Genomic DNA, 21,081 nt, shown 5'->3' on the forward strand with positions numbered 1-21,081 from the left:
TGTGTGTGTGTGTGTGTGTGTGTGTGATGTGTTTGGTGTGTGATGTGTATGTGTGTTTGGTGTGTGATGTGTATGTGTGTTTGGTGTGTGTGTGTGATGTGTTTGGTGTGTATGTTAGTGTGTGTGTGTGTGGTGTGTGATGTGTTTGGTGTGTGTGTGTGTGTGTGTGTGTGTGTGTGTGTGTGATGTGTTTGGTGTGTGATGTGTATGTGTGTTTGGTGTGTGATGTGTATGTGTGTTTGGTGTGTGTGTGTGATGTGTTTGGTGTGTATGTTAGTGTGTGTGTGTGTGGTGTGTGATGTGTGTTTGGTGTGTGTGTGATGTGTTTGGTGTGTGATATGTGTGTGTGTGTGTGTGTGGTGTGTGATGTGTGTTTGGTGTGTGTGTGATGTGTTTGGTGTGTGATATGTGTGTGTGTGTGTGTGTGTGTGTGTGGTGTGTGATGTGTGTTTGGTGTGTGTGTGATGTGTGTGTGTGTGTGTGTGTGTGGTGTGTGATGTGTGTTTGGTGTGTGTGTGATGTGTTTGGTGTGTGATGTGTATGTGTGTTTGGTGTGTGTGTGTGATGTGTTTGGTGTGTATGTTAGTGTGTGTGTGTGTGGTGTGTGATGTGTGTTTGGTGTGTGTGTGATGTGTTTGGTGTGTGATGTGTATGTGTGTTTGGTGTGTGTGTGTGATGTGTTTGGTGTGTATGTTAGTGTGTGTGTGTGTGGTGTGTGATGTGTGTTTGGTGTGTGTGTGATGTGTTTGGTGTGTGTGTGTGTGTGTGTGGTGTGTGATGTGTGTTTGGTGTGTGATGTGTTTGGTGTGTGATATGTGTGTGTATGTGTGTGTGGTGTGTTTGGTGTGTCACATGTTTGGTGTGTGTGTGTGTGTGTGTGTCACTGACAGTGGAAACTTTCTCTTCACAGAACGCTGTTATAGTGGCGCTGTCATCAAAATCCTGGGACGTAGAGACGGCGACAGAACTGTTGCTAAGCAACTGAGGGGCCAAACCTGAGGGGCCAGAGCACCTTATCTTACCCCCCCCCCACACACACACACATTCATACACACCTGCTCTCCCCCCCCCTTCTCTTCATGTGTTATTTTACCTGAAAATAATACTTCACCACACAAATGAAAGTTCTGTTATCATGGACTCTCAGTGGAAGGTGTTTTATACTGCTGTCCATCAAGTATCTGCAATCTCATTGGCTGTCATGTTTATTGCTGCATTGTGATTGGTCACATCATATGCAGAAGCCAATGTTGCCTGGCATCAATAATCTTGAAGCTAGTCTGACTTTTTTTAGTCTCCATTTTTTCTAGAAATCATTCTTAACTTTATTAGAATATCAATAATTTAAAAGCTTCTTTAAAAAAGTTTTTATTTTGGGTGAATTATTCAGCGATTTCTCTTGCTCTCTCTCTTGTCTTTGTTTTGTTGTGTTTGACTTCACGTAGCGATGCGCAGACCGATGGGAGTGTGACATCAGAGTATCTCGAGCGGTCTGATCATGAAGTCAAACTCATCTCAACATTCTTAAGATCTGAACTCTGATGTGACTGTGGCCCCGCCTCCTCCCACACTCAGCCAATCAGCACTGTAGTCTATCCCCCTCACACAATTGTTGGATTGAAAGAGGCGGGAGTGAGATGAGATGGTTTACTAACAAAACACTTCACAGTGACTTCATCTGTAAATAAAGAGATTCAAGTCTGTATAAATTAAAGCAATGTGGCATTTATTTATTATGACGAGTGAAATAAACGACAGATTCATGGTCGAGCATCTGATGTGTTTATTCTACACAATGTGATTTACTTCAGTCACTGTACACTCTGGTGTGTGTGTGTGTGTGTGTGTGATCCAGGTGTCTGTCATTGAGGAATCAGAGGAGATGAATTGTGTTTTTAATCTTTTACAGCCTGAAGCAGAAGCGATAGAAACACTTCACCATGTTCTCGCTCGCGCTGCTGCTGCCGAAGGCTTGTTACGTGACGTCCTTCCAAACCAGCCAATCAAAAAACAAGGGAGTGTCCAGAGGTCCGGCGGAGCACCTGCCAATCAAAGGCGTTCTGAGCAGTCACACCCACACGCATCCAAGACCGACCAATCCCGTCTAGAGTTTCTACAGCGTCAGTCAGTCATCATAACATCAGCGGATCATCACAACCATCACAGAGTGCTGAGATGAGAACATGTAGTGCTTCATTTCATATCACAAATCACCAGCTTATTATCTTTTTATGTCTCAAGATATCTCGGCTGGTTCTCAACGGCCCGCTGTGGGTGTTTTATCCAGGACAGGCCGCGCCTCTTTCTCCGGTTCATCCCATAGGAGTTTGAAGGGTTCGGGAATGGCTGTAGTGTCCACCAGCGGTCATTTTTCATCTGTTACTCCGCTGAGAAGACGTCAGGAGGTGCTGCGGCCGGCGACCATCACGTTCCCTCCGGTCATCTTGTTCCCTGCGGTCCAGTCAAACCCCGGCCACACATACCTGAGGCTGCCCTCTTCAGATCGACCTTTCTTTCACCATCAGCAGCGGAAGCAGTAAACCATCCGGGATTCCTCGCTGACTGTTCAAATATCATTTGAAAAGTCATGTTTTATTGTACATTCTCAGGGCCGTGCACAGGGGGGTGGCCCGGTGGCTAGAGCCACTGCCCCTCTGCCCTCATCGACTGAGGTGCCCCTCTTCCCATCGCCCACCGCTCCACTCAAAGTATTCCGCTCCAGGTTTTCCCGCTCGCTCCGCAGCATCACTCACAGTGTCTCTGGGCAGCGCGCTCTCTGAGTCTCTTGAAACTGAGATTGAACCTATGGAGTTAACGAAAGCTGTCGCATTAACAGGTCGGTTATGCAAGAGACTGTGGTTTAATCTGCAAAATTTGTCATTTGGTATTATTTATTTTTTGTATGTCGGTAATGTTTTGCTCTTGGTCTTCTACTAGTGCTAACAACTTGTACAACATATCCGCGTTTTTAGAATTAAAGTTAGCTGCTTGTCTAATCAAATGATTGTACTCATAATGTCCTGTTGTTGGCACACTTTGTAGACAATCCCCCCCCAAATGTACAACAATGCCTTCACAAAAAAGAAGACCGAGAGAGAAAGAGCGAAGGGAGGCTGTTAAAGGCAACACTGCAAACATGGATTCAAAGCTCCAGTTTAATTCTTGTCAATATATTTCCCATTGTAATCACTTGTCTTAGTTCTGACTAACACATCATAGGCTCTAAATGAGTTGTATATTGAAATTAAATGTCTATTACTTATTACTCCATTGAAGATGAGGCAGAGGCAGGCTCGGAGAGGATTTGAATTCAATTCAAATTTTATTTATATAGCTCTTTTCACAATGTGCACTGTTCCAAAGCAGCTTTACAGGGGAAAAGGTAAAACACAGTACATGATTAGTTTAATTTGATATATAACGCCTAGTAAATAATATCTAATGTCAGCATCTCCTGGTTGTTTATTTAGCATATTTTGCATTAAGTGAATGCTTTGCTGAAAAGATGTGTCTTTAATCTAGAGTTAAATTGGGCGAGTGTGTCTGATCCTGGAATAATATCAGGAAGGTTATTCCAGAGTTTAGGTGCTACGTATGAGAAAGCTTGCTGTCTAATATAACGCCTAGATCTTTTACTGTATTTGTTGGAGTAACAGTACATCCTTCAACTTGCAGTTTATAATCAGAAATATTTGGTTTGCGTGTCTTTGGTCCGATAAGTAATATTTCTGTTTTATTAGAATTTAAAAGAAGGAAATTACAGGTCATCCAATGTTGTATATCTTCAATGCACTCTGCCAATTTGGATAGCTGGGAGGAATCATCTGGTCTTGATGAGATATATAGCTGAGTATCATCTGCATAGCAATGGAAGCTAATTCCATGTTTTTTAATAATGTTTCCGAGGGGCAGCATGTATATGGAGAACAGCACGGGTCCCAGAACCGATCCCTGAGGTAATCCATAATTTACTTGCGTTAGATTTGATGATTCCCCATTTAAATGGACAAATTGATGTCTGTCTTACAAGTAAGATCTAAACCATTGTAGTGCCTGTCCCTCAATACCGGTATAATTGTGTAAGCGATCTAGAAGTATGTTATGGTCTACGGTATCAAACGCAGCACTAAGGTCAAGCAGGACCACGAGTGAGATGTTGTAAATCAGCCACTTACAGGTAAGTGTTGTTAAACTGGCTGACAGTAAAGGATTCTGAATATGCTAGAGTTTGATAAAAAGAAAGATAGACATTAAATTATTTGAATGGAAGAGTAGTTATATTACAAGAACATAAATTGAATTAGCACTAAGCCTAACAATTGTATTTGGGATATGATTGTTATTCAAACTCACTCTATTAAGATGAACTGCCTCAGAATAAACTCAACAGAGTAAAAGTGAAGGTCTTGGAACTGAGTCAGAGACAGAAAAAGTTCAGAATGAGAAAGAAAGGCAATGCAATGAGACAGAGAGGGAAGAGACAGATGCGGGCAGGATGAAATGGAGAGTGAGGCAGCCACTGCCATGTACACAAGGGAGAAAAAGCCAGAAGCATTTGCGTTTTTGCTTCAGTTACAAAATCCATCAGATCCTGTGCATGTAAAAAAAGACAATATAATGTACAATGTGATACAATGAACAAGTACGTTCTTTTCAGGGACAGTGGTATGAAGAACACCCCTGGTTAGAGTATGTTCTATCAAAACATCTACAATAAAGTCTAAAATGTATTTGAGCGTGTGCTGAATTCTTTTTTAATTGTATATTTTCTAATAACTGGATAATTTGTGTTAACAAGCAACCACCCCCTTAGTGCCCCTTTTTTTGGTTTAGGCCACTGCCCCTCAAAATGTCTGTGCACGGCCCTGTTCCAAATAATAGCATCAAACTGCAGTTGGGTTGTTTTGGTTAATAACTCAATAATACAACACAAAAGACAATAAGATAACATGATTTTAAACGTTACGTTTAAACACAGTTTTCTGTATTTGCAAATAAACTATTCATTTATGGATTCCATCACATTGTGGGTTGTTGTTTTATGAAGAAATGTTCATTCTGTGTTAACTGTCTTCATTCATTTGCTTGATATTCCTGTCACTAAAGGATGCTTTCTGTCAGCCTGCAGAAACAATCGTAGATGAATCTTGTTCATATTTCATAATATCATATTGAAATATTGCAGTAGAAGACGTTAGGTGTGAAGGCTTCCACATCACTCCCTTTCAACCAGTAAAGAGATGTCATAACAAGTGTTACACTGCAAACCATCACCACCATCTTAATCTTAAGAACATATACTGAAGTAAAAAAACAAACTCCTTTTTTCTCCCGACAGGTTAACCTGGTTACTCATTATAGCACTTCTTCTTCTTCTTCTTCTTCTTCTTCTTCTTCTAATGCTGAAGGATTTAATGCTTCATTGATTCCTTGCCTCTTTGGATGAAAGCATCCGCTTAATACCTAAATGTAAAGTATACAATTATTATTGATATTTTTTAAACGATAATTTATGGAAAGCTGCTTTGCAACAAGGAAAATTGGGAAAAGCACAATGTTATTAAAATGTAATGTAATTATCGGAGAACAAAATGATATTTGCTTTAGCTGTTTGTTTTGTGGTCATTCTGATGAAACTGCTTTCATCTTCCCTGGTTTTGTCATTCATATACCAAATGTTAGACTGAGAATGGCGAGGTATCCTGGATTACAGAAAAAAGAACTTTGAACAATATATCTTATTGATTTTATTTGTATCTTAAACATATTTTCTTAATGTATCAATTAGTGATGTTTTATAATCTGACAACAATTGACTGTATACACTGTTTATGCTTTTTGTTTTGAGCATGAATAAAAATGACTTGTTTACTGTCTGTCAGGATTCGGTCCTCACACAGGACTGATCATTTATTCGTTTGTAATCTTTACTTTCTAAACATCCAGTGTTAAAGCTGACAGAAACTTTTGTTTTAGAGTTTACATGAATATGGTGTAAAATGTGGTATGGTTTAGCTCTTCTTAGATTTGAGTTTGGTCATACAGTGTGTTGATAAAACATTGACATGTGAAGCTTAAAGCAGACATGAAATATATTCATTGCTGTCAATGCTTCTCATTTGTAAGGGCTTCTGAATAAAAGCGTCTGTTAAATAAATATACAAATACTGTTAAATATTAAAACACAAATCTTTAACACCAGCAAAATTCTCCATATTCAACTGAAATCCAAAACTTTGCAAGATAAGAGATCAGACACATAATGACAAACAGGATTTGATGTCATGAGCAGAGAGGATTTAAATATATATAAACAGATGTTTAAAAAGAGAGAAAGACACCAGTTAAATACTGTTTGACTGGTGTGTGAGACATCTCAATACTGTCATCATCTATTCTCTAGTGTGTTTATAAACCTGTGTGTCTTCAGTGGAACACAAAAGAAGATATTTTGAGAAATGTTCCAGTTGTTTTGAGTTCATACAATGGAAGTCAATGGAGTTCAGTGTTTGGTTTTCAACATTCTTCAAAATTTCTTCTTTTGTGTTCTGAAGTTTGACAGGATGTGAGGATGAATAAATGATGACAGAATTCTCATTTCTGTCTGTCAACTGACAGAGTTTGAGTGTGTTCATGGTCAGAGAAACAATCATCTTGTGATCTCTCAAGACGCAGCTATTACAGTTCAGCTCTGGTGGATGATGATGATATTGTAACATCAGCGATGGGAACACGTGACACAAACCTTTCCTCACCTGAACAATTTACACTCAAAAAATTAATCATTTCAACAGAATCCAGTGAGAATGTGAGCGGTGTAAGGCAGAAACATGCTTCATTCAGCATCTGACATGACTGAGGTCAAAGTTCAAAGGTGAGATGAGTTTCATAAAGCGCTGTGTGACATCTGCAGGCTCTTGCATACACACCCCAGCTGTCCTTCAAAGGTTCTCTGTTCTGTCATTGGTGGGGAACGTCAGGGGCGGGTTTCTTTTTCAGACTGTCTATGATTGATTGAACGCCTCGCTTCATGCTGGACGTCACACGGTGCGTGACGGAGTCGGCAGGGGGCGGAGCTGAAGAGCTTTTTTTCCCCAGACACTTCTGATATCCCAGCTGAACACAGAGAGAGAGACAGAGAGAGAGAGAGAGATAAAAATAAAAACAAAGTACATGACACTTGTAAGGTGTGTGTGTGTGTTTGACTGACCACACACGCTGACTGCATGGCCTCTGACACGCCTCCAGCGTTGGGTTCACACCAGAACATGTGACACAAAAAGTGCTGCTTTCCCGTGTCCATGATGAAGGCAAACGTGTGGACGTCACGTCCAACACCCATGAAGCAGAGAAACCGTACGCGACACTCCACCAACACCTCCTCCTCTTCTTCCTGTTTTAATGAAATCACACAAATACACATCAGTCACATGTCAGTGACATCATCACAGCAGATCTCTCTCACCTTCTCTTTGAAAACAGTAATGGAGGCATCGGCGATGTTCAGCAGGACGGGGGTCCAGTCCTCCTTCCCTGCACTGGACATCAGACTGTTGATCGCTCCGTTAATCATATCCATCCCTGACACACAACACACACACACACCTCAGGAAATCTGAATGTAGAGAGAGCTGTGTGTGTGTGTGTGTGTTTCACCTGTAGGTCTCGGCACTGATGTGCTTCCCAGGTACAGCACATGGAAGCTCTGCTGTAGTTTCGTCTTCGGTGTTGGAAACTCTACTGAGAAACAGAGAAACACACACATGAGAAACACACTCACACACACACACTCTCACGCTTTCACTCTTCTACATGTTCATCTCCACAACACATTCAGAGATAAAGCTTTTTCTTTGCAGTGACTTTTTGTTCACTTGGCAAAAATAATGTTTTTTGTATTTCTGTTATTTTCCTGTGTTAATACTCTTCACATCACATGTGACAGCAGTGATGTGTTGTGCCGTGCTGTGCCGTGTTGTGCCGTGCTGTGCCGTGCTGTGTCGTGCTGTGCCGTGCTGTGTCGTGTTGTGCCGTGCTGTGTCGTGTTGTGCCGTGCTGTGCCGTGTTGTGCCGTGCTGTGCCGTGTTGTGCCGTGCTGTGCCGTGTTGTGCCGTGCTGTGTCGTGTTGTGCCGTGCTGTGTCGTGTTGTGCCGTGCTGTGCCGTGTTGTGCCGTGCTGTGTCGTGTTGTGCCGTGCTGTGTCGTGTTGTGCCGTGCTGTGTCGTGTTGTGCCGTGCTGTGTCGTGTTGTGCCGTGCTGTGTCGTGTTGTGCCGTGCTGTGTCGTGTTGTGTCGTGCTGTGTCGTGTTGTGCCGTGCTGTGTCGTGTTGTGTCGTGCTGTGTCGTGTTGTGCCGTGCTGTGTTGTGCCGTGTTGTGCCGTGCTGTGTCGTGTTGTGCCGTGCTGTGTCGTGTTGTGCCGTGCTGTGTCGTGCTGTGTCGTGCTGTGCCGTGTTGTGCTGTGCCGTGTCGTGTTGTGCCGTGCCGTGTCGTGTCGTGCCGTGCTGTGTCGTGTTGTGCCGTGCTGTGTCGTGTTGTGCCGTGCTGTGTCGTGTTGTGCCGTGTTGTGCCGTGCCGTGTTGTGCAGTGTTGTGCCGTGCCGTTTGAATGATGATGTGAAGCTCAAACCTCGTAGAGGAACATCAGAACTGAAGTGTGATGAAACTTCAACAGCAGAACTCAAACTCTTCCGCTCGGCCATAATCTGAAAAAAACAAACACACAACTGAGAAAACACACAGACACACACCATCTGACACGCACCTGTCTGTCTGTCTGTCTGTAGACATCTAATGTGTAACAGTAACAGAATGTGATGTCAGTGTGTCCATTCGAATGAATCTGTGTGTTTAATGTGATGATGAACAGATTGATCTCAAACACACGTCAGAACATCACAATACACCAGCAACACAAGTGCAGTGACTGAAGTGTGTAATCATGTTTGACTGACAAACACACTCTGATCTGGGTGACAGAAGCATTAAAGATGTCATCTCAGATCTCTGTGTCTCACCTTTGAACAGATCTGTGTCAGACTGCTGCCGATGGATTCTGCTGGACCGTCACATTCATACACGTGACATTTAAACACACGCGTGTTCTTGTCTTGGGCCACATATGCAAAATCCCTGAAACACAGAGACAAATGTCTGAGAACCAGTAAATAATGAACCACTTATAAATGTGTACCAGTGAAACACAACGCACTGGGGTAGCTGGCCAATCAGAGCAGACAGCACGATGGTCTTTGTTACAAATCGAGGTGTTTCAGAACGGCGCGGCACAGAGGGGCGACACTAATGCACGGTACATGAAACCTAATGGGTTTTTTTTAGCCGTAAATCACGTAAACACACTGTAGTACATCAAATACACACAATCATGTTGGTTGTAGCCATACAATATGACCCTTTAAGTGCAGGAAAATACAGAGAGCTTACGCTTATCAAACGGTCAGCGGAAGCGCTGAGGCAGAGGAAGACGTTAACAAACATCATCACATTGCAGAGCTTTCAGTGAAATGACTTCTGACCTCCTGAGGCCCCGCCCCACTCCCCACACACGGATGCAGCTGATTGGCAGAGAGTGGAGGAGGGTGTGATCCATGGGGTCCATCAGCGTAAGAGTGACGTCCTGAAGAACCAATAGCATCGCTTGACCCTGACAGAGAGAACAGACACACGTGAGCGTCATTAATGAGATAAGAGGAGATGTATAGTCTGCGGGCGTCTGCGGCTCACCTCAGCTCTGTCTCCTGTGTGCTCGTGCTCTCGCTGAAGCTGCTCAACGCAGTCACGGATCACAGAGCCGCTCTTACTGGACATCACCTGTACATCTGTGACCTCCAGCCAGCCCAGATAATTTACCCAGAACACCTGTCACACGCACACACAGTCCTAAAATCAAACATCACGTTTGTCTTCAAGGGTTTTTCATATCCTGCAGTAGCCACACGGTGTCAGTGTCGTCACATTATTCAGCCGCTGCACACACACACACACAGAGGATGAGGTGTGTTTGTACCTGTGTGTCCATGTCATTGATGGGTATGAGTGTATCTGCAGGAACTTGAGCTCTAGAGAGAAAACAAGAGAAGCAGAGACACACAATCATTCCCACTTGACACACACACACACACACACACACACCATTTCTTCTTCTTCACCTGTGATTAATGAAGCTGTACGGTCCACCATGAGCTCCCAAACTCTCTCGCTCTCCCTCTCTCACCTCTTCTCCTTGAGTCTCTCTCTCTTTGGGCTCAGAAGCTTCTGACGGGTCCTATCAAGAAATCATTTAGTCTCGCTTTAAAACTGGATGAAGCCGTTTGTAAATCACTCAGATATTTAACAGAAGTTCTTCTTGATGAAGGTTCATGTGTGTGAATCACACTTCAACACAAAGGAAGATATTTGGAAGAACGAGTGCACGTGAGTGCGCATGTGAGTGTGCATGTATGTGTGTGTGTGCGTGTGTGTGTGTGCGTGTGGGTGTGCGCATGCCTGAATGTGTGCGTGCGTGTGCGTGAATGTGTGTGTGCGTGCGTGTGTGTGTGTGTGCGTGCATGCGTGAATGTGCATGCGTGTGGGTGTGTGTGCGTGTGTGTGCGTGCATGCGTGAATGTGCATGCGTGTGGGTGTGTGTGTGTGTGCGTGCATGCGTGACTGTGCGTGTGTGTGGGTGTGTGTGCGTGAATGTGTGTGTGCGTGCGTGCGTGCGTGTGCGTGTGTGCATGCGTGAATGTGCATGCGTGTGTGTGTGTGTGTGTGTGTGCGTGCATGCGTGAATGAGCGTGCGTGTGCGAGCGTGCGTGTGTGTGGGTGCGTGTCTGGGTGGGTGCGTGTGTGGGTGGGTGGGTGCGCGCATGTTCACCAGGTAGTTGTTGTTAAGGACACAAGCAGCTCGTCCCATGGCCTCATAACACAGTGAAAAAGAAGAGTGTGATGAAGCTGCTGGTGAGGGAACCGGCTCCACTGAACTGTCTGATATTATACTGCTGGGCCTCTAAACACACACACACACACACACACACACACACACACACATGACTACACTGTATTCTCAGCAGTAACACAGAAGAGAAGAGTGTGTCTGTGTTGTACCTCACTCTGAGCTCTAGGGGGCGGTACAGACATGCAGACGCTCTTCACCTCCTCGTCTGTCTTCACTTCACGGGATTCAGAAGGCTTCCGCTGGACGGTGTCATGCCAAAAACTCTCCCGTGACACATGCACCCCCTGACAACCTTCCTCCCAAACACCTAAAACACACACACGTGTCACCACAGATGTTTGTCCTCATAACAACCACAGATACACGTACACACGTGTAGAGACAGACACCTGCGTTCTCACGAGGACTCTCTACAGATGGACTCTCCTGTGAGAGTGTCGTCCAGCTGGAATCTTCCTCCTCCTCCTCCTCCTCCACCTGTTTTTCAGGCGGTGCGGGTGAGCCGTCAGCCTCCTCTCCTCTCCTCTCGGCATCGGTGGAGTCGTCTCTGGGCCGCTCGTTGTCAGGGCACCGGTAAACCTCCAGCGGTTTGAGGCTCCGCTCCTCCTCGCCGGTCAACAGGAGCAGGTGGTTTTGGGGGAGGGTCAGGTGGGCCTCCACACGGTTCTCTTTAGCCCATGTCTGCACCTCCAGCTTGGAGAGGAGGTGCTTCTCCTCCTGCGTGACGAGGTCTTTCTCGGGGCTGACGGACACCTTCTCCTCTCGATGGTATTCTAGAAAACTCTTGGTTCTTCTTCTGATTGCAGGGTTCTTCTGGTTGTCTTTGCCCTCCAGCCAATCACAGCTGCTCCTGCACATGACATCGTTGTGATTCTTGTCGTTTTTGTTGAGGTCCAGCCGTTCTTCTTTGAGTTGAAAGTTGGTTCCGTTTTTAGCAAGTTTTGAGTTGGATGAGGAGAACGAGAGGGAGATGGCAGAGGAGCAGTGGAGAGACGAGGAGGAGGCAGATTTGGTGGGTTTGGCGTGTCTATGGGCCGAAGGGACGGGGCTTTGATTTAGGCCCATGCTTAATTTTTGACAACTCTTCGGGGGCGCCGCAGAGCTTTGCGTTTCCGTGGATACCGTGACCACGCCCTCCTTTATGGTGTCACAGTTGAGCTGCTGGTTGTGCGATGAGCGTAGATTGAGGGAAGTGGGCGGAGTCAACAGAGGACCACTGTGATTGGTTGATTCTATGGTTGATGCGCTGCGTCTCAGAGGAGGTTTCTGGAGCGACATCATTGCATAAGACAATCGACTGCAAAGAAAAACAAACAGAAAGATCAGATGCATTAATATCTGAAGCTACAGAAAACATCTCAACAGCGTCTCACAACAGGCCTGTAAAGGAAAGACAGTCACCGTACAAAAGAAAGCGTTCAATCCAATTCTTGTGAAAATCTCCTCAATAATCTAGACAAACCTGTGTACATCCAAAAGACAAATCGTGTGTGTGTGTGTGTGTGTGTGTGTGTGCGTGTGCGTGCGTGTTAAACCTGGTCATCTTTACATGAACTGCACAGTCAGCAAAGGTTCTCAAGTTAAACTGCACAAACAGCTCCAGACACACAAACACACATACAGGGTGTTGAGGAAAATGTGTTTGTTGCAGATTTTCTCTGGAGATCAGTGTGATTATACAGCAGTATCAGCACAAACACACGCACACGCACACACACACACACACACACACACACACACACACACACACACGTGTCTCTATGTGTCAGTCAGATGAGCACACCACTGGTACTGTAAACAGACTCTTTTTGAAAATAAAGTTAGTCGACTCAGCATTTTAAACACAATACACCTGCGGCCGCTTAGACTAGTCTTAGATGTTAGTCTTCAAGTTCTTCAAGACTGGTCATAACTTCTTTAAATCATATACATAAAACGGTAGATTGGGTTTATTGAAATATAAAAGTAAAACGGATGAATTCCTAGTCTGTGAGAAAAGCTGTGAAAGTGACAGCTGTCATCATTTGCTCAATAACACAGAGAAAGATATTTGGAAGAATGTTAGCACATTTCTGTGACATCATTGAATCCAATAGTAGGAAAAATTCAATGGTAGTCAAAGATGCTCCAGAACTAAATACTTCTAAACATCTCACTTTGTGTTCAACAGGACAATAAAATACATGATTATTTTCCTACTATGGTAGTGGATGATGTCACAGAACTGAAAATTGCAAACATCTTACAAATATATTTCCTTGTGTTTAACAGAACAAAGACATGTAAACAGGGTTGAACCAACCTGATGAGTAAATGATGACAGAATGAACTATCACTTAAAGTCTTAACTAAGTTTATGCATCTGGGCCCAGAGAAGTGTCACAATATCAGATCTCCACAACACAATCATCACAGTCTTCAAGTATCTATAATAAGTTTATGCATCTGGGCCCAGAGAAGTGTCACAATATCAGATCTCCACAACACAATCATCACAGTCTTCAAGTATCTATAATGATCAGAACAATATCTTTTTAAAACCTTTGGTCTTTTGGAGATAACGGATCAAAACACAAATGCATGAAGAGTTTGTAACTATTGCGACTCTAACATGAACAATGTTAAACACGTGTAAAAGCACTGACACTGTATTATTGATCACATGATCATATACAGTTATTAATACCACTATTATTATCAGTACCGGTATTTGTAAAGCAAGTATATAGTGCAATAAATAAAGTGCATTACAGTATAAAAGTATGATCACGTGACAGAAACATTTGATTATTTCATGTGCAAGAACAATAAATGTTCAAGAATAAATCAAATATATGTACGTACGTGTATAAAAGCCAAAACCTCCAGAACAACAGCCGCGTCAATATCGTGTCGTCTTGGGTGAGATGTTTGAGTGAAATGTGGATCCTGTCTGTCTGTCTGTCTGTCTGTCTGTTCATCCGCCCTGAACTGATGACGCGCACTCAAACACACATCACAGTCATCATATATCATCAACATATACACAGCGATGAGCGCGAGACACGAGATCATAACGCGCATAACGCAGAAATAACTCCATCGATCAATTCAACAAAGCTGCATGCGCACGTGACGCCATCCACACATCAATCAGAATCATCGATAACCCACAGCGCGACACTTCACAGCATCACGTCATCTGTCGAGAGAGAGAGACGCTCGCTCGCTCACTCACTCACCTGCAGCAGCAGCAGCGGCGCGAGTCTCTGATGATGCTTGATGAAGATCTGCAGGTGACGCCCGAGATCTCTCAGCGCATGCGCTCTTTGTGCGCGTCCACTGGCCAATCAGAAAGCTGAGCGCGAGATGAGGCATTAATATTAAGTAGGTCGTGCTGATGCGTCTCGTGGACACGCAACTTAATATTCATGAGTCTTCAGCGTGATTGGACAAATGAGAGTGCTGCTGGTGTGACGTACTGTACGTAGACAGTTTTTATCCAGTGTTTACAAGTAATAATAAATGACATTTAACTGAAACATTAACCACTTTAAACATTGACAGAAACAACATGAATCAGAGAGGAAACACAGGTGTTGAATCTAGTATCTTTGTATTAGCATCTATTGTATTATTGCTCTTTTATGACATATCTCTTATTGCTCCCTGAACTCTCTGTGTCACTTTGGATAAAAGCATCTGGTGTTTGTATATACAGTACATGTGTCCGTCTGTGAGGAGAGAATGAATGTTTTAATTGTGTTCTATTTCACGCATGGTGTTGCTGTTAAGAGATAAACACAGGATTGTGTTAAAACCGTGTGCTTACATGTGACAGTGAAATCTTTTACATCTGCTGAAAGTAAAATAAGAAACACGTGCCTCAGATCAGGGACCCGTTTCAGAAAGCAGGGTAAATGCAAACTCAGTGTTAGTTAACCCCAGAAAACGGGATACTCTGGGTTTTCAGTTTCAGAACGCGAGGTATATCAAACCCGTGACCGCGGGGTAAGTCAAGCCTGTTTCAGAAATCAAGGTATCTTATACTTAGAGTGAGTAACCATAGTAACCTACTCTGTGAACCTAACCTGGTCAGGAGCAGGTTTTATTCCACTAACCCGAGGTTTGTTACAATCTCCGCCCCCTTTTAGAAGCGCGAGTGGTGTTGAACTTGCCTACGCCGTTTGTTTTTTCAATCGTTTTCCTTAATCGCGCACAAGTTTATAACACAGACATTCAAATGGCATGTCCGTTTATTCAGTACCCGTAGATGAGGAAGCTGCATTCATTCAGAGAGAGTTACATTTACGTCGGGAGAGAATATATGGTGAAGCCCGTTTGGATGTTTTATCATATCCGGAGGATGTTTTATTTGAGCGGCACAGTTTTTCTTTACAGTCCATTAAATATATTCATAATCTGCTTCATCCTTACATCACAAACCTCACTCGTCGTGGCTGCGCTCTTACATCTGAGCAGATTATCTGTTACGTTTCTTTGCTAATGGAAGCTTTCTATATAACACGGGGGATGCAGAACACGTTAGCAAGGCAACTGTATGCAGAGCAGTAAGAAAAGTGTGCATCGCTCTCAAGCACTTTATATACATGTGTGTTAAGTTTCCTGTGAGAACCATCAAAGAGGAGTTTCATAGGACTGCAGGTGAATGGTGAACGTCTGTCTGAATAAACTGATCAAATAAATGTGGTCTTGCTGCCTCCTCTAATAATTTAAATACCCTTTAGGATTTCCCATTGTGATTGGGTGCACATTTAAAAGGTCCCACTCGCCCCGTTCAGCGCGAGCTTCAAACTGCCGTCGGTCTGAATGAGAGACGGGCGCTGTAACGAGGAGGCTAAAGACCGCAGTCTCTATAGAGTCTGTCTGTAGTCGCGTCTCTGTTGGTCGGGAGTGATTCTTACACACTGCACAGCTCTTCACTAGCTGACCTCCGTTACACACAGCTGGATCAGGGGCGAGCATCGCCAGTTTTTTGTCTTCTACAGCCACAGTGCTCGGTTCTCATGTCCTCATAACTTTCAAGGCCAGTTTATGAAATATATCAAACATTTCCCAGTCAGGCATCCTACTACCAAGAGCATTTAAACTCACCGGACTGAAGGATGTTTTTATATTTCATTTTCAGCTGCTGCCATGTTCTTTTTATTGCAGAAGGATTTAACCTACATGACAAAATCGTAGGTATATATGTTTATATATATATATATATAGTGCCTCCAATTCGACTGGCGAGAAATAAACGGAGTGCTTTTTGTCACGTGGCGTTGCCATGGTGAATCGTATTATCTTCGCTCAAGTGATGATGTCTTTTTAAACCTCGAGTAAATTTACTCAGAGTGGATTGAACTGATAGAAACCAGCTGTTCTGAAACAGAAACCTCAGAGTAGCGATTATCTGAGTAAATCAAGTTCATATTTTAACTCAGTGTTGCTTGAACCTCCTTATTGAAACGGGTTCCTGATCTCACACACAACACTCATGATGTCATGTAATCTTGTGTCTGTACTTTAAGGTTTATTTAAACACAAAGTCTGTACGACTACATTTACATTGAGTCATTCAGCACCAGTAAACACAGCACTTTCATACAAATAACATACATTCACCCAAGTCTGTCCATCAATGACATCATCACTGCATATCTCTCCTCTGATTGGCTGAGAACATTCTTCTGCTACGTTGTGTGTGTGTGTGTGCATTAGTCAATGACTGGACCAGTGGCCTGTGGCATTAAATGAATAACAGTGTTTTAAAATGACACTGATAAATGTGTGTGTGTGTGTGTGTGTGTGTGTTAGCACACCCCTAGTGTCCAAACGTTATGACGGCTCTCAGTATTCAGTGTCTGAAGTGTTATTGAGGGCAGTGCCATCAGACTGCCTGTACTCCATGAATGAGCCAGCGGCTGTGTCGGCCAATCACATTGCTGCTTTGGGTGTGGCTTCACATCTCCAGATGTTTGAGAGTGCATGGAGTTTAGGTTAAACTGGCCAATCACAGAGAAGCAAGGAGCAGATCGGATTGAGCGCAGGACTAAAGGGACAGAGACAGAAATGTGTCATTCGAATGAAATATTGACATATTATGACTCATTTAAACGCATACAAACACATGAAAACAAAGCCAATTAACAACAAAAGTCAGATAAACATAAACATGCAGTCAGTGTGCTAACCCTCACACTGATCATACAAAGTAAATGATGTTAATTTGAAAATGCAGAAAGGTTTGTGTGATGTTTGGTTTAGGGGTTACAGGATACAATATTTACACTGTTTTAGAGAAAAGAAAAAGCATAAACTAAAGTAAGACCCCACAGTGTAGAAAGATGTGTGTGTGTGTGTGTGTGTGTGTGTGTATTAGTGTATGTTTACAAGATGAAAAAGGGAAAAGTTTAATGTACACGCAACAGCGTTATCAAAACGATCTGCATTGACACGGATCCGGGAAAGCAGTAAAAGCGCTGCATTATGCATGCCAGGCCAATGGATGGTGCTGTTGCGCTGTAAAGAAACACTATGTGCACATACGCCCCACTTTTAATACACTTCATCTGCGTGTTTGTGTGTTTATAGTTTGTGTATATACGGTCTCCGCTGGTTGTAGTGTTGCAGTAAATCTACTTTTTGCTGGAGAAATGATAACAAGTGTTTCATGCAGCACACACATACAGCATGGAGGCCGCCATTATTGTTTTGGGAATACAGACTGAACGTGTGATACGCTGCGTATGATGTCATTGTTTTCAAAAACTTTCACTTTGCAACCTGTTTTCAAAAGTTGCCTTTTCAGTCCCCCAAAACCCTGTTGTCGTGAAAACAAGTTTTCAGTTTAGATTAGAAAACAGTCAGTAGTCTCTCAGTAGGCACATTCACATGCACATGTTTTTGTCATTCATTTCCGATAAAAAGATTTTGGACTGTTTACATGTGATGTTATGTATCAGATCTGGTGTTTAAATGTCAATGGGAAAGAATTGTGGCATGCGCACACCAGAGTTATTACACTCACACCACAGCTTGTTCATTGTAAGAGCAGAAATTACTTTATCAGCACGAGACGATCAGTGTTCGACTTCATGCCGCGCTGCAGAAACTGACCGGTGCTTGATATAATTACAGCGAGAGCGCTTTCAATGGCTGGTTTGCGGAGTGCAACACAAAGACAAACACACTGTTGTTTGCTTATAGATATCTAGCAGTTAAAATGCTATTTCGTGCGCCGAAAACAAGGCGTCTGTGGATGAGAGTCTGAAACAAGGACTGGGGGAAACTTCATAAATGAGCAGAGTAATAAGAGTTTTAGAATGACAGGACCCCACATACGGACGTAATAGTCATTTCCTTCAGGAGCTCGTCCTGTGTGTCATTACGTGCTTAATATTCCGATTAAAGTTTTAGATGGAGCATTTTCATTCGGATTGGACCGATTACAATGCTCATGTTAATGCACCTAGTGTGTGTTTGTGTGTGTTTGTTTACCTTCTCTTCTGTGTGTGTCTCTCAGTATGTCTCTGGCCTGTTTGTTTCCTCGGACAGCGGCCTGTTGATACAGTGAGACTGCAGTACTGACACACTGTGACACACCGAAGCCCGTTTCATAACACTGAGCCAACAACACAAGAGCTCTGCTGTCCTACACACACACACACACACACAATGAGCCCATTTTACACACAACACAGTTTTGACTTCCTCTAGAACACCGTGTGTGCATGTATGAAGATAACATGTGTTACCCCACTCTGAGCTGCCCTTCTGAAATAATGAACAGACTTCATCTCATCAGACTCTGACAACACAACTCCCAGATACATCTGAGCCTGGAGAGACAGGCAGACAGACAGAGGCGGTGCGTTTAGAGATGCTCGATGTATTTATCAGAAATCAAAGCGTCTTGATTTGTCATTGGCTGCGTCCAAAATCACACACTTCCATACTATATAGCAGGCGAAAATTAGTATGAGTCATGAATAGTATGTCTGAAGCCTCAGTATACACAAAACAGTAGGCGAGAAATATCCGGATGGTCTACTACTAATGGACACTTATCTATCCCATGATGCCACGGGAGCTGAACAACTGTCACATTTAAAAACTAAATCAAATAAATATAGTGGAAAACTTTAAGGCTGATGTCTGTTTTTAATGTTAATGGCAATAAATGAATTTCTCGTGACTAAATTATGTTTTTATCAACGCTCATGTGTAGGTTGTTGTAAATACATCATAGGTCAAAGAGCATATGGGTCACATGACCATAAAACATGGTGGACGCAGTATGTCCCAAATGTATTCACTACTACTATACTATTTAGAACGTACTGTTTTAACGGCGATAGGTACTTATTCAAATTCAGTACGTATGGTCACAGTATGCCATTTCAGACGCAGTCATTGTGCACAGGTGTTGTACCTCAGTGAGTCCAGCATCTGCAGCTGTGTGCAGGTATGAGAGAGCTGTGTCTGAAAACTGCTGCCCTCTGCTGCTCAGGAGGAGTTTAGCACAACGATACTGAGCCTGATGATGACCTGCAGCTGCTGCCCGTCTGTAATACTGCACAGCCTAACACACAGTTACAGTTACACAACATCTCTCAATCTCAAGTGTAATACTGCACAGACCGAGACAAAACATCACGTGTGTGTGTGTGTGTGAACCTTGTTGTGGTCTTGCTGTACTCCACGGCCCGTCTCATAACAGACTCCTACATTAAACTGAGCTTTACTGTAGTTGTTTTGCGCAGAAGCCAGAAAACACAAAAAGGCAGTTTCACAATCTCCTGCTTTGGCGTTCTCCAGACCTGATACACACACACACACACACACACAACACAATCAGAAAAAAACTCCTGATGATGTCATTCTCTAATCTCCCAGCGGAGGGCTCTATGTGTGTGTGATGTCATAATTACCCATGATGTTGAGGATTATGGGTACACTGCTGTCAGCCGTGTGTTTTAAATTCTGCACTGCTTCATCTGGTGTCAAAGATTCCTGCAGAAAACACACACATGAGATGATGATTAAAAACATGAAAGAGTGTCGACTGATGTTCAGACGGACTGTGTGTTACAGGCTGAAAATGTTACCTCTGGTTCTGGTCGTTCAGGAAAAAGTGTTTCCTCTGAAATGAAACCATCAACAATCTTAATAATGTTGAATCTGTAAGAAACATGATTGTTTATTTGATATCTGAAAAGTGAAAGTGTGCCGGTGCTCACCTGAGTGAGGGAAACTGCTCGCTGTCTCCACCTGCTGATCTCCATCAGGGCTGCTGTCACTCTGTTCTGAAGTCTGTAGCGCCCCCCGCAGACATCTCACTGTCACACCGCTGGGCAAAACATTCTGCTTCGAGACTTGGAGACACATCGTAAGGAAAACACTTACTTGATATTGACTACTTTTGTATTGTTTCTATCATCTTCTCTGATTGTCTGACAGTCTCGATCAGTTAGCAGCTACTCACAGATATCAATCAGAGCCTTGTAGGTGCATTTCTGAATGAATCCAGCGTCTCTGATCTGGACCGGTCCAGAATTCTGATCTGCATGAGAGGAGAACTGAGAGTGAATCCTGCGACAAACCTGCACAAACAGAACGGCAGCCGCACCCTGTAGGAAGAGAGAGAGAGAAGTTAACACCAAAAACAAAAGATGTTAGTCACAGTCTGATTCACATATTCTTGTACACAGTGACACACTTCTTCTATTCAACAAATGTCACAAATCCAACCGTCTTGAGCAGTTTAGAGTTACACCGTAAGTGTCATGAACATTATTGATTATCAACCTAATGACACTTCATGATGTTATCATTTCATCATGTCTTCTGTGTATGACTGCAGCGGTGTGTTTGAGAGGTTAAATGGCCGTTCACATTACAATGATAACTATAATAATAACTAACCTGCTGTTACAGTGTGTGTGTGTGTGTGTGTGTGTTGTACCCAGCCAACTGCATCTAGCGCTGTGTATTTTGGCGATCCTGTGTAGCAGAAGTGAAAGGTTTGCCTCTTATTCTGATGATCTTCACCCCTCTGAGAACTGACAGACAGAGAGAGCGAGAGAGAGAGAGAGAGAGAGAGAGAGCGAGAGAGAGAGAGAGAGAGAGAGAGAGACAGACA

The 21,081-nt window shown here is 43.3% G+C and overlaps 2 protein-coding genes and 1 long non-coding RNA gene across 8 annotated transcripts in view; 1 reads left to right on the plus strand and 2 right to left on the minus strand.

The window, feature by feature from the left end:
• Positions 1-910: 910 nt before the first annotated feature.
• LOC306907748 lies at positions 911-3,008 on the plus strand. Its single transcript, XR_013787932.1, has 3 exons — positions 911-1,680; positions 1,910-2,185; positions 2,288-3,008. It is a non-coding gene; the product is annotated as an uncharacterized lncRNA (long non-coding RNA).
• A 1,920-nt stretch (positions 3,009-4,928) lies between these two features.
• On the minus strand, positions 4,929-14,266 carry apbb2a (amyloid beta (A4) precursor protein-binding, family B, member 2a). 6 transcript variants are annotated; one of them, XM_079480104.1, is made up of 15 exons: positions 13,797-14,098; positions 11,342-12,249; positions 11,102-11,259; positions 10,872-11,003; positions 10,165-10,280; positions 10,023-10,074; positions 9,740-9,874; positions 9,532-9,659; positions 9,013-9,127; positions 8,625-8,700; positions 7,657-7,740; positions 7,466-7,581; positions 7,211-7,393; positions 6,930-7,116; positions 4,929-5,463 (listed from the first exon to the last, which is right to left on the minus strand). In XM_079480104.1, exons 1-14 carry the CDS (start codon positions 13,910-13,912, stop codon positions 6,961-6,963), a joined length of 2,475 nt encoding a protein of 824 aa, XP_079336230.1. In that variant the 5' UTR covers positions 13,913-14,098; the 3' UTR covers positions 4,929-5,463; positions 6,930-6,960. The 6 variants fall into 6 exon arrangements, with proteins under 6 accessions (XP_079336230.1, XP_079336231.1, XP_079336229.1 ...); XM_079480105.1 differs by lacking the exon at positions 4,929-5,463 and adding an exon at positions 14,174-14,253 and having other exon boundaries at positions 5,729-7,116; positions 7,657-7,737; positions 13,797-13,922; XM_079480103.1 differs by lacking the exon at positions 4,929-5,463 and adding an exon at positions 14,174-14,230 and having other exon boundaries at positions 5,729-7,116; positions 13,797-13,922.
• A 2,156-nt stretch (positions 14,267-16,422) lies between these two features.
• dele1 (DAP3 binding cell death enhancer 1) overlaps positions 16,423-21,081 on the minus strand; it is a gene marked incomplete at its 5' end in the record, with an annotated part of 5,607 nt that continues 948 nt past the window's right edge. Inside the window, 10 exons of the mRNA XM_079479407.1 lie at positions 16,423-16,989; positions 18,438-18,591; positions 18,695-18,778; positions 19,372-19,521; positions 19,617-19,759; positions 19,871-19,952; positions 20,048-20,082; positions 20,180-20,314; positions 20,425-20,569; positions 20,905-21,001. Coding sequence (XP_079335533.1) covers positions 16,751-16,989; positions 18,438-18,591; positions 18,695-18,778; positions 19,372-19,521; positions 19,617-19,759; positions 19,871-19,952; positions 20,048-20,082; positions 20,180-20,314; positions 20,425-20,569; positions 20,905-21,001 — 1,264 coding nt within the window. The 3' untranslated portion in view covers positions 16,423-16,750. The remainder of the gene's footprint in view (positions 16,990-18,437; positions 18,592-18,694; positions 18,779-19,371; positions 19,522-19,616; positions 19,760-19,870; positions 19,953-20,047; positions 20,083-20,179; positions 20,315-20,424; positions 20,570-20,904; positions 21,002-21,081) is intronic.

This window comes from Barbatula barbatula (genome assembly GCF_947034865.1).
Source record: "Barbatula barbatula genome assembly, chromosome: 18".
Classification (NCBI taxonomy): domain Eukaryota; kingdom Metazoa; phylum Chordata; class Actinopteri; order Cypriniformes; family Nemacheilidae; genus Barbatula; species Barbatula barbatula.

Bases quoted from the DNA above. Each gene is read 5' to 3' on its own strand.
- apbb2a (XM_079480104.1), bottom strand. From the start codon at position 13,912: ATGAACAGACAGACAGACAGACAGACAGACAGGATCCACATTTCACTC. The intron at 11,004-11,101 runs GTACAACACAGA...GTGTGTGTTTAG, and splicing joins CCCCTAGAGCTCAGAGTGAG to AGGCCCAGCAGTATAATATC. The intron at 7,741-8,624 runs GTTTGAGCTTCA...TCTGTTTCTCAG, and splicing joins TTCTGATGTTCCTCTACGAG to TAGAGTTTCCAACACCGAAG.